At 28.9% G+C, this 13,555-nt stretch overlaps 1 protein-coding gene across 2 annotated transcripts in view; it reads left to right on the plus strand.

Moving 5' to 3' along the window:
- The first annotated feature begins 395 nt into the window (after positions 1–395).
- LOC139488869 (trichohyalin-like) overlaps positions 396–13,555 on the plus strand; it is a 40,499-nt gene continuing 27,339 nt past the window's right edge. The window contains exons 1-11 of one of the 2 annotated variants that reach the window (XM_071274824.1): positions 396–563; positions 1,565–1,722; positions 2,356–2,551; positions 3,251–3,359; positions 3,808–3,905; positions 5,859–5,938; positions 6,739–6,847; positions 7,884–7,981; positions 10,689–10,763; positions 12,033–12,133; positions 12,942–13,069. In XM_071274824.1, coding sequence (XP_071130925.1) covers positions 1,577–1,722; positions 2,356–2,551; positions 3,251–3,359; positions 3,808–3,905; positions 5,859–5,938; positions 6,739–6,847; positions 7,884–7,981; positions 10,689–10,763; positions 12,033–12,133; positions 12,942–13,069 — 1,140 coding nt within the window. In that variant the 5' untranslated portion in view covers positions 396–563; positions 1,565–1,576. Of the gene's footprint in view, positions 564–1,564; positions 1,723–2,355; positions 2,552–3,250; positions 3,360–3,807; positions 3,906–5,858; positions 5,939–5,985; positions 6,066–6,738; positions 6,848–7,883; positions 7,982–10,688; positions 10,764–12,032; positions 12,134–12,941; positions 13,070–13,555 lie in introns of both variants that reach the window. The other variant, XM_071274823.1, reaches the window with a different exon arrangement.

Genomic DNA, 13,555 nt, shown 5'->3' on the forward strand with positions numbered 1-13,555 from the left:
GAAATTACTCATTTTACAATAAAGATGACTTTTATTGGTAAAATAATACAATTTGTTATTCGGTTGAAATAGATATATAAAAATATTGCAAACAATTATCGATTAATTATAAAAACATAGCTATCTCATTATTGCGTATGAATTCAGTAGTTACTAAGGCAGAATGACTAAAGGAAAGATTTAATATCAAGTAAATAAAAAAAAAATGGACATATGAATTAAAAATAAAAAATCAATGAAAACCGAGTAATTTGGGTATTTTCAGTCATTTCTTAAAAAAAGTGCTATAAATTTCATATCATTCTGAAATTGTAAATTTATTTTAATATTTTTTTTGAAGTTTTACTCTATCTTTTCTTAGTTTTAAAATAGGGCAAAGGGAAATCCCGCAAATTATCGCGAGATATAAACAATCTCCAGGACGACGAATGGCGGCTGCCACAGTATTTCTAGACTTTCTAAAAAAAAGCTTAGTTATTTGTTGACAAACAAGACTACAACACAATACTGACACACATTAGAGATACGATTTTGAACTTTATATTGAAATAGCTGTCACTTCTGTAAGACTTTTATATTTAAACAGGTCAACCATTGACATTGTCCTCACTTACCAGAAAAAAAAAATGTTCATTTAACAAATTAATGCATTTCATTCATGAAAATATAGATAATTTGATTTACACAACCATAAAAACATCTTATAATTCAACAGTTGTTTTAATGGAAATTCAAATGTAGGGTGCAAAGAGGAAGCCAGGGAGGAGTGCATTTTTGGAGCAAAAGGAACTGGTACCAGAAGTCACTTATTCAAGTTGTTGCTCTTTGTCTCTCATGTTATATACTCGTCAGTTGCCAGAGTTCTTCTGATTGGCCAATATTGCAAAATGTCTTCCTTATTTCTGCTGGCGTAAAAAACAAATGGCATAACCGACATCAACGTTAAATCAATTCTTACTGTATATACTGTGACATTGAAATATAAGCATTGTGTTAGGAAATTTAAAGGATCCATAAGTGGTCAATTAGTCATAGGTTCATATAAACATGCTTCTGCTGTTTGGTGGCTTCCATGATTTCTGGTTATTTTGTCTCTTTTGGTTACATTTATTATGGTATGCACATACATTTATTTGCTTATTTACAATTACATTGAAGTCCCCAGGGCCCGGTTGTTCATGTGGCCGGTGATATTGCTCATTTGCTGATTTCGTCATATCAATTTGTACATGTATAATTTTTTGGGAGTTACAGTGTATTTGTAGATACATGCATGTGTCTTCATTGACAGACAACCAGTAAATATATGTTTGGATTCAATTGGTATTAATTTAATTAATATGATTATCAAACAAATTAATAATTAATTAATTGGTTGAATTACAAATGACTAAATTATGTTTTGACAAGTTTATTTAATTTTGCCTTGATCATGTTGATCTCAGTAATCCTTACTGATACCTCAATTCCTATGAGCAAGAACATTTTGTTGTAATCTTTTTTACTTGATATATGATTTAATTTTGTCAAATTTTGATATAGAAAATTGTTGGATTTTTTTTAGAATTAAGAAGTCATGGTTTTAACCGATTTACCTTTTGAACGTGGAACATTGATTCATCAACGTTACAATTTGTTGAGACGACCTGGAAGTGCTCCTGCTTTCAAGAGAGATGAAGATGAGAAAAAAGAACAGAGCAAAACTTATGCTACTTTTTTAAGGTAATCAGAGTTTAGGATAGGATTTTACTAAAATTATCATTGGCTAATTTAGATCAGGGGTAGCTATACGAAACTATAATTATAATTGGAAAAAGGCAGTGAGGCCAATTTAAACATATGTTCAACTGTGATAAATAATATTTAAACTGAAGTATAAGAGTTCTTCATATACATGATGTATTTTTTTTGGGTTATGATTACATGTGTAATTAGAAAAAAAAGGCACAAACTGGTTGTAATGCATTTATACTTAATCACAATCTTGAGAGAGAGAGAAATTGTTAGATCTTTCAATGGCTTTCCAGTGGAAGTAGATAATCATGATAATTTAACATGTCTTTGAAAAATTGAAAAATTACTGAAACAATGCTGTATTTGTAAAAAAAAAATTGAAGGCAGTAACAAATATGTTTTATAAAAAAAGTAAATACAGGGTGCTTAGTAATCTCAGGTTTCAAAAGAACTCAAAAAAGAATGAGCATTGTCAAAACTCCAACTATGATCCATTTTTCCTCATCATTACAGCATATAATGAATAGTTTCAACTTTGTGTTCTGAACTTTGAATATTTTTTTAAAATATTAAAGTATCTAAAGATCAGTGTTTTAAAGCCATCTTTGATATCTTTTGTAGGGAGCAAGAAAGGAAAGTTGATCCAGAACTTGGGTTTTTAGACTCAACAAGATTCACAAATCCTTATGTTGTAAAGAAGAACAAAGAAAGAACAAAGTTATCACATTCTGGCAGTGGTAAACCATCCATTGTGTCTCTGTCCAACAGAATAGCAAATGGCCAGAAAGAACATAACAAAAGAATCAAAGTTATTGAGGTAAGATAAAAACAAAAGTATATCATAGCAGTGATATACATATTTTTATGGCTATTTTATGCATTTTTCCTTTGATCTTTTTTTTTGTGATAATTTTTTATATCATGCTACTCGCTTGAGATGGAAAATTATTGCTAGAAACTAAGGATGCATGTGGCATTGCTAATGAAATTGACATGAAATTGATAACGTTGTCAAAGGTAAAATAGCAATAAACAGATTAATCATTGGTCATCTCAACTTAAATGACCCCCTTTCGCCTATATTCGCCTATAAATACTGTGATTTCTGTGGTGTGAGATCTTTGTTGTTCTACGATTAAAAATTACAGATAACTGATTTGACATTGATTCATTCTTTCAAGAAAAACATATTGTGTATCAAGAACAATTTTCAATAATAACAATAACATTGTAAGATAGGATGTGTAAAGATCTACAGAAATTTGTATTTTAGATCCATTTGAATTATAAATGTTAAAAACATGAAAATAAATAACAACCCATACAAACATTAACAAACAAGAAGAATACTAAAATAAAAAGATACATGAAATAAGAGAGTGAATAAATGATAACAAAAAACAATAGAACACAAATGATGATTGTAACTATATTTACTGGCTTCATCCAGAAGGAGTCTTAATATATTTTCTATTGATAGTGAATGAAAAATTAATGTATTTATATTTTCATACAGGATCATATGTGGCAACATAAACAAGAAGAGCGAGAATTAAAACGTATTGAAGGAGATATAATTAAAAACCAGAGAGCTGTCAGACATACCATGAGAGATTTTGAAAATGGTAGGAGTTTAAGAAATAAAGTTAGGAAAAAGTGTAAAAAAATAATAATGGTAATATGATAAAAATCGAAACAATACACAAATATTTGAAAAGAATAATATGGTATTAAAATATTAAGATATCTTCAATGAGATAACTTGAAAATGTTTCCAACTAGTTTTCACTACATTCTTTTAGTGTGTGATATGCAGAAGAAATAAATTTATATAAAGAAATAAAATGAAATATTTTGAGTTGAAATTAGTTCATATGCATTAATTTTATTGTTTTGTAATATCTGAACAACTTTGTCATATGTAGCAAACTGTTTTTTTTCTTTCATTCTTTAAGCTTATTGTGTGGCATGCATAATATCTGGAATTCTGAATTTGAGCAAATCTTAAAACCTTAAGTTCATCTTAATTATCTCCCTTTGTTTATGTTTTCAATATTTTATTCAATTTTACAGCAATAAATAAAAAGAGATTAGAAGAAGAGAAAAAATTGAATCAAGGATTGGAGAAATACACAGTCATACAGAGAGAACATATACACAGGAAAGAAGAGGTATCTAAAAACAACCCCAACAAATACTATTTCTTAAGTTTACATGGTTTGAAAGAGTTATACAAAAAAAACATATGGTTATCAGAAAACAAAATTTTCTAAAAACAAACAAAATTATGAAAAAATAAAATCTTCGGCAAAATGATTCATACTTTTATGAGATATTATACAATAACAAAAAAATTATGGAAAAAGGATCTACCTATTTGCAGGTTTATAAAATTAAATAATTTTAGAAGACAACATTTCACAGAAAAATTACATTATAATAATGAATTTTGGTAAACAGGTATGAAATTCTTTTTATTCAATGTATACAAGTTATCATGAATTATTTCTTATTTTTTATGATGTTTTATTGATAAATATTAAGGACACTGTTTGTAAGTATCATGCATTGACTTGTTTTCTTTATTTATACACAAGATTACACATTAAATGTTCAATTATAGTTAGAATGAATCATGTTGTGAAGCATGAAATTTTTTAAATTTGATATTTATAAGTTTGTTTTAATTTTTCACTTAACATTTCATCATTTGAAGAGAAAGAAGCATGCATTTATGAAATTAAAGATAGACCTCAGCACATATTGAAAATTGAATACCGATCTGCATTTCAGTACTGGAATTTAGACAAAAATGGAAAGTTATTTTACTTTTGATATTGAAAAGCATCTGAAGACTGTAAATTTAGAAAAGTAAAAAGATTGAAAACATTGAACTCCTAGGAAATTTTAAAATGGAAAGTCTCTTATCAAATGGCAAAATTAAAACCTCAAACACATCAAATGAGTGGGAGATTATTGTTTGCATTATGTATATTGTGACTGTTCATCAATCAACATAAATGAGAGTGTATTTTAATAGGCAGTTTTTATTTTTGCAACACCTATTTGATCACCTTTTTTTTTAAATTTTTTTTTTTTTTTATATACTGATAGCCCATGACAAATCATTTCACTTCGTCTTGTCCATTTAACCTTATTTAAGTAAAGAAAAGACACAGTAACAATAATTGTGCACATTTTTTGATGCACACTATAGACGCTCGATTTTACATGATTTTTTCCTTTCAACTTTATTAAGAGGTCAACATTATAAAAACAATTTATTTCTAAAATGCTACTTTTTATTGTCCAGATGCATTAATATTTGACAAATTTTAATGATTTATTCAATGAAGGGGGCTCACAGGTCTAAATCATTTTTTATTTAATATAAGATTTCGCTATTTTTTTACTATAAATGAGCTTTATCTTATACCTAATAAAAAAATAAAATAAAAAAGAGGGGTCACTGATCATTTACGCTCACAATCTGCCTTGGAAAGAAGCATACATTTTTGTAAAGGTACTTTTTTTTCTGTTGAACTAATAGGAGAAAAAGAGGTAATATCGAAATAAAAAAAGAACTTAATTACAGAAATCACTTAAATTTTACAATTATTTAGTTTATATAGCTTATTTGAAAACAATAATAAAAATTGTAGGTCACCAATAGTAAAAGATTATATTTCAATTTTAATGCTAAAAAATATCATTTTTGCACCAAAGGGAGATAATTTGGAGCTTTTTCAATGATATAAACATTTTAAAAGTCATCTGGGGCCAAACTGAATCGACTTTTTTGGTTTAATTTTGTATCATATTATAAAGTAATAACTAATAGTGTAATATATAAAATTTGTTATGAAAAAACAAATGTTTAATTTTTTGCTGAAATTTTTGTACCCACGAGCCTCCTTAAGCAAATATTTGTAATCAAATACTGAATTAAATTTCACCTAAAATCCTAAAAACCTGCTCTGTCCTGTGGAAAACAGGATGGTCACTGAACAAGGAAATAAAAGACAAAAAGACATCACATGTCATAAGTTAAAAAAAAGCAATAGTTTTTATTTCAGTTGATGCCTACACATATATAACATTATTTTTGTATGGGTTTGTTTCAGTTATGTCGGAAAAGAGGAGAAAAAAATGCGATAACTACCAGAGAGTCCAAAAGACAATGTAGAAAGATTTTTTTGGAACAGTAAGTCAAATGACAATATATACAGTAACGTTCACTTTCATTTTCAGTCAACAAAAGAACGATTACAACAAACACAAAACTTTGAACAAGGAAGTAAATCTGTTGGCAGAAAGAATGAGCTCACAAAGTAAGTTAGATTGTATATAAATAAGTAGTGGAATGAGTGCTAATGAAGCAACTCTCCATCAAAGTCGCAATTTGTAAAAGTAAACCATTAAAGATCAAATTACAGTCTTCAAAATGACATTGAACAGCAAGCTGTAAAGGTCCAGAAAAAATGACTAGTAAAAAGCCATACAAACAGTAAAACCAACGGTATAATCTATATAAAACAACGAGAAATGAAAAACATTTATAAACCAGATCAACAAACAACAACTACTAAACATCAGATTCCTGACTTAGGACAGGTGCAAACAAATGCAGTGGTTTTAAACGTTTCAATGGTACCAACCTTCACCCTTATCTGAAACAATAGTGTAACATCATAACATAGAAAGACACACACTATACATACTTGTATAAGTGTCATGCTTTAAGATTAGAACTATTTCTAAAAGTAAACAATTGAAACAATTATCATTAACTAAAAACTGCAGGCAAAATTCATAGTGGATGGATAAAAAGGTTTCAGATAAGGGTGAAGGTTCGTCCATTATTTAAAAAAAAAAAAATTGCTTTTGCCAATTATTCTCTATCCTGTTAAATTTATCCAGCTCTCACCATCTGTATATTTGTCCATAAATATATCAACCTAAAAGTTAGTAAAACTCTTCATTTATCGCTTCTTTTGATTTTAGGTCAGATACTGCTAGAAAATATAAAGCCAAAATGAGTGAGATAGAATTAAAAAGGATTGAATTAATGAGACTGAATCAGGAATATGAATCTAAAATGAGATCAAAAGAGGTTTGTTTATATATGTATTATTACAGTGAAAACTAAATTTCTATATATTTATATGCAAATAAAAAAGGTTAGCCTAAAATTCGATAACCAGCACATTGATTATTACTATGGGATGTTTAACAACCTTGAATAACAATGAAGGTCTAGGTGGTGGGTTATTGCATAAATTAATGTCTTCTCAGTCCTGTCATTTCCAGACCAGGGATTTCAATTTTGAACACCTCATTCAGAATTTCCCATTACATCATTGTGATAAATAGATTTAACCACTTCATATTGTTTATTATAATATTTATCCACTGTACATAGTTGAATTTTAAAATGCTTGGTATAAAAATTTATCTATTTCTAGTTTTCCATTTATTTAAACTCTGAAAGGGCTCATAGAATTCACAAAACTTGACAATTAAATTCAAACAATATAGATAAAAAATTGTTGCTGCATTTGTGATTTTTTTTTACTTTGTAAATGTTTGTTCTGGATTATGTAACTTAGACAATTGAAAATTGCCTTTTTCCCTATCTTTTTATGATAACTGCACAAGATTTTATAGCACTGTGAGAACCAATTTACCTGTGTGTCTTTCGAAATGTAAACAAAATAGGGTTAAATAGTTGTTTTAGAAATGAATCCTTATATTGTTAGTAAATTTTTCTTTTGTAGTATCGAAATTCTTGGACTTATTGCCTTTTTGGTGTCTTCTGTCTCTTTTTATGCCCCAGCTACAATAGTAGAGGGGCATTATGTTTTCAGGTCTGTGCCTCCGTTCGCTAGTTCGTCCGTAGGTGCGTCCATTCGTCCCGCTTCAGGTTAAAGTTTTTAGTCAAGGTAGTTTTTGATGAAGTTGAAGTCCAATCAACTTGAAACTAAGTACACATGTTCCCCATGATATGATCTTTCTATTTTTAATTCCAAATTAAAGTTTTGACCCCAATTTCACGGTCCACTAAACATGGAAAATTATGGTGCAAGTGGGGCATCCGTGTACTATGGACACATTCTTGTTTTTAAAAATGTTTTTTTTTTTTTTTATAGGAAGAAGAACACAGATTACAACAAGAACTAACAGACTTAGCCATTACTTTGAATATGGAGGCTCAGAAAGGCAGAAAGCAACAATTTGATTTGAACAAGTATGTACCCTTTCATATGGTCCGAGAACACAATTAATTCGTAGTGCATTTCTTTTAGAACATAAATGAAAATTAAAAAAAACCCACCTGCGCTTTCTCAATGAAATTTTTACAGTGTGTTGTACTACTTTTGGGACAAATTATATTAAAATTATAGAAAACTTCATCGCCTCTAACTTAAAATATGGACAGTTTTGTGTTTAGGATGTCTTGAAATCTTTTGACAGCTTCCGAAGTGCTAATTTTTAACCTTTTTCAGCTGGACCAAATCACTACTTTTCTGTAAAATTCTGGACCCAAATTTTTTTACAGTGTAATTTCACCCCCTACTTACAATTTGAGGCATTAAACATGGAGAAATAAATTTGGAAGGGGTATAAAAATTATTGGCAAGTAACCCACTGTTAACACTAGGGACTATATTCGTGAACAACGAAAATCAAGGGACGACAATTGTGGTCTCGGACCTAATAGGATAGAAAGAGTTGACAAATCTGAAAAAAACTTGGTATGGCCAAAGCTTAGTAAATTATAACACTACTTGCAAAGTTTCGTAACAATAGGATATATTTTATAGACAATATGTTAAATTCTATACTCATCTTTGCGTGTTAAATTTTGACGTTAAAATTGAATAATTTCAACTATCAACATTTTGGGCTTTGAAAATTAAAATATTGCAAAAAAATACTTTTTAAATGCCCTAATATATCATTTATTATGTACTAAAAGCAACAGAGTACTCATTTGATTTATCAGACTTAGCATAATTATTCAAAAGTCAAATTTATATCAGCCTGGGCCTAAAAATTGAGGTTTTTCAATGAAAGGGGGCCTTACATGAAGATGTAATATTTTCCAGCAATTTTAAATTTGTGAAGCTTTTTGGTTATAAATAATCCTTACATATGTATTGAATGTACTTTAAATGGAAAGAAAAGTCACAAATAACATATCATATTAGTTTAAAAGGGTCTTAAGCCAAGTAAGACTGGAAAAAAATAAGGGTCAATTTAGGCCGTGCCACATATTTACATTAAAAATGCATATTGAGGCTATAAGAAATAAAAAATTGTGTCTTTTTTTTCATTTCTATACTCATGTGACATGATACAACAAATCTGAGCATAAAAAGTCTCTTGCAATTAACTTTTCTTACAGACAGTATGGTCTGATACAAAGATTTCTGCCTTTTTAATGAAAAACATGAATGCAATTTTAGTCTCAAAAGGCTTATATTTAAACCACTTGCTATCCTACAGAAGAAAAGAAAGATATTATGTGAGATGGAACAGGTACAATAGACATTGTAAAGTGCTTTTGATACAAATTTAGTGAGGTCTTTATTGTGGACTTCAAATTTTATGTACCAAGAACCCCACTTTTGACTTCATCCAAACAGGGCGTTAGACAAGGGTCATTTATACAACACATTTTGTACATATTGTCTGAGATAATCTTCTTTTCTGTAGATTCTGAGTTCAAAAACAAGTAAAAGAACTAGATAAAGGCATAGAAACACAAGTATTTACACATGAAAGCCTGTCAGATAGAAAGTCAGGATGTCATGTATGCATCAGTTTTGAAAAAGCCTTAAAATGCCTATTTTGACCATAAAATGCCAAAATTGGTCATTTTTGCAGAAATTCTATAAAATAAAATATTGAATCCTTTAGTTTTATGCTATTTAACAAATTGACACCACCAAATCATTTAGGGCAGTTGCTAAAGTACAGATTCTATATTTACAGACTTCACCTCTTAGGTCCGAGAACACAATTAATTCGTAGTGCATTTCTTTTAGAACATAAATGAAAATTAAAAAAAACCCACCTGCGCTTTCTCAATGAAATTTTTACAGTGTGTTGTACTACTTTTGGGACAAATTATATTAAAATTATAGAAAACTTCATCGCCTCTAACTTAAAATATGGACAGTTTTGTGTTTAGGATGTCTTGAAATCTTTTGACAGCTTCCGAAGTGCTAATTTTTAACCTTTTTCAGCTGGACCAAATCACTACTTTTCTGTAAAATTCTGGACCCAAATTTTTTTACAGTGTAATTTCACCCCCTACTTACAATTTGAGGCATTAAACATGGAGAAATAAATTTGGAAGGGGTATAAAAATTATTGGCAAGTAACCCACTGTTAACACTAGGGACTATATTCGTGAACAACGAAAATCAAGGGACGACAATTGTGGTCTCGGACCATATACTGTAAATTGAACTAAAGTCAGAAATTATTTTGTGCATTTATTATTTCAAATTTGTCATTTTAAAATAAAATGCATTTTTAGTTTTTGTGATATTGAGATAATTTCTGTTTCATATAAAAATAATCAAATGTGATGATAAAACATCTCAATAATATCTGAACTATCAGTACTTGTTTTAACATCAACATTACAAATTTTACTGTAACAGATACATATTTCAATAATAAATGCCTCTCCAGTGGAGCATGAGGCCAAAATATTTGAAGATCCTTAACAAACTCATAAAATTGCAGAATATATATATTTAAAAAGAAAAAAGACAAAAAGTATAGCCAAAGCCTATAATCCTCAATTTAGAATAAGTAGGAATTTTATTAAGAGCATGTTACATACATTATTTCTAATAATTTTTTTTTATTATAATGATAAATATACAAACAAAATATGTTGATTTTGTAAGGTTGTAAAATTTGTGCCATTATTTCAGAGAGAAGAAGCGACAGGAAGCCAACAAGATAAATGAAGATGTATCAGCTGATAAATCTGTAGAAAATAAAATGATGTAAGTATGAATTAAAAGGAGACATAGTCAGCAACCAAACACCAACCTCTTGAACAAAAATACATATGGAGATTAATGTACAGTCTGAGTTTATTAGAATTCTCGTATCGTTTATGTTTTTTGCTCCTTTTGTATTTGAAATGAATACTGGAATATTTCTACTTTATTTTTCGAAAATTCACTACAATGCTTGAAAATTAAATTTCACTAAGTTCCTTTCAAATTACATAAAGATGACAAACAACATAAAACTATATACTGGTCAAAGAGGATTATCATTATTTAATTTTTTAAAGTAAACAAAAAGATTTTTCTTTAATCTTTCATGTTTGGTTTTGTTTGATAAACTGGGTTATTTCCCTTGCTAAATCTGACAAAAAGTAATTTTGATGTTTCCATTCTGCAACCAGTTTGTCTGGACAATAGCTACAAACCTCTTTATTTTAATGTTTATATTTACCATGAAAATCAGGTTTGTTTTAACTCTTACAATTTTCGAACTGAGTACATACTCAGTACATAGTCCACTTTTGAATGGTTTTGATTTATTTATTGTATATTGAAGATTCATTTACTTTAAACCAACTTAATTTCGCGAATTTTGCGAGTAGAAAATTAACGCAAATTTAAATCGTCACGAATATGTATATAAAACTTGCATCTTTCCTTATTTAACTACATCAAGTTAGTTAGAAAATCGCGAAATGGAATTGAAATGACTTAACGCGAAATAAAGTATCCTCGAAAATAAGTTGGTTTACAGCATTTTTGTGGATATCCATTTTCTTGGATTAAGGAAAACTTACATGTTCGTGGATATTTGATCTTATGGTTTTGCAAAAGCCTGCATACAAGCCTAAAGAACATTTGTCATTTTTTGAATATTTAATTTCCACAAAATCTACAAAAATTGGATTTAAATGAATAATAATGAATCCACAGTATAATGTTAATAACAGAAAAAGATGATCTGTTTCATGTATCACATTTTAGTAATACATTTAACAATAACGGTACCAATTTTTTTCTGCACAAGATGCGCATTTCGACAATACATGTCTCTTCAGTGATGCTTGTGGCTCAAATATTTGAGATCCGAAGCTTATATAAATGATGAAGAGATATAAGCCAAAAAGTCCAAAAAGAATAGCTAAATCCGTGAAAGAAATCAGAGCTTTACCTGAGGGAGATACATTCCTTAATTTATAAAAATTTCTAACATTTTGTAACAGTAAATTATAAAAGAGAAATATTTTTTTCTATTAACAGGAGAAGTGATGGAGACACCAAGGCAGCAGAATCAAATAAAAGAAAATTAAGTGCTGATTTAAATGTAACTAAGTCACATTTAGATATTAAAAAGAGGGATGGTAAGGTTTTTTTAGCAATTTTTTTTTTATCTTTCATAATGCTCACTTCTGAAATTCAACATTGCAATATTATAATGAAGAAAGTTTCTTCAATAGATTACGTATTATACATCAAAATTACTAAACAATAAACTTTAAGATCCACAACTATTGTTTTTGATAAGTGATTATTTGGCTAAAGGCCCTTTTCAGCCTTTAGAAAATACAAAATCGGGGTATTTTTGCTGAAAGGTGTGGACAATTAAAATCACCAGTGAATTTGAATCACCTCATCCATAAATCAGATATAAAGTGAAAAATGTAAAAGACAAATAAGTTCATTAAACATAGTCAGAATAGTTTAGGAGACAAGTAAAAATAAAGATATTCAAAATATGTACATGTTTAGGAAGAAATGATATTGAAAATTTTGATAGAAATATGTTTAATTAATTTTTTAAAAGGTGTATTTGAGATTTGGGAGTTGAAAAAAAAAACCAAATTATGAATGCAATTCAATTTAATCAATGCAAGTGGTCACAAACTCGAAGCAAAGTATAGGTTTATAAACGGAAACAAAAAGTTCCTCACTGGTATTTTGAAAGTTGAATTTAATTCTGCAAGATTTAATATGATTTCTGCTATAAACTTCTAGTCAATTAAAAAATCTTGTACATTTTATTGAAGAAATAATGGTATTCTTAGTGTTGTTGATAGAGGGGGAGGGAAGAGAAGGATCAAATTGAATAAGATTAAATGAATTAGAAAGCTACTTTCTATGGAATGTAAAGATACACCATACAAAAAAACTTTATTTTTTTATTTTCAGAAACTCGTCATTTAACAGATACTCAGTTTAGGTTGACTGATAATTCTAACACACAAAGACAGTTAAATGAAGCTGCTTTACACGCTGAAATGGATCTCAAAGCCAAACAGATACAACAAAAATTAGAGGTAACAATTTACTTTTATATCAGCCTATGAACACCGTGTATCATTGTACGGCGGATATAGGTACTAACCAAGCGACTGTGAGCGATTTTGATCTTACACGGTAACGAAAATCTTTGTTTTGTTCACATCATATCAATGTGTACTTCAATCTAAACATAATTGTTGTTTTAAGAAATTATTTGGTCGTAGGTTGATGATAAGAGATGTCACATTATTTCCCCAAAACGAACACAATTACTAAATACATGTGCAAATACTTGTCAAAGAAGTTGGCGCTCGTCTCATTCGATATAATTCTTCATTAATTGCAACTCTTTTTCTGATAGAAGGCCACTGTGTGTGTGTAATAAGTATAGCTGTTTCAATAATTGGCATTGAAATCTTTCATACATATGTTATTTTTTCGATATTTTATTCCGAAAAGAGAGTTGTGTACGTTGTTTAGCTGACCACATAAATCCTTCTGTACGGTGCATAGTTAAGTTG

The sequence above is a fragment of the Mytilus edulis genome, chromosome 9, assembly GCF_963676685.1.
Source record: "Mytilus edulis chromosome 9, xbMytEdul2.2, whole genome shotgun sequence".
Taxonomy (NCBI): Eukaryota; Metazoa; Mollusca; class Bivalvia; order Mytilida; family Mytilidae; genus Mytilus; species Mytilus edulis.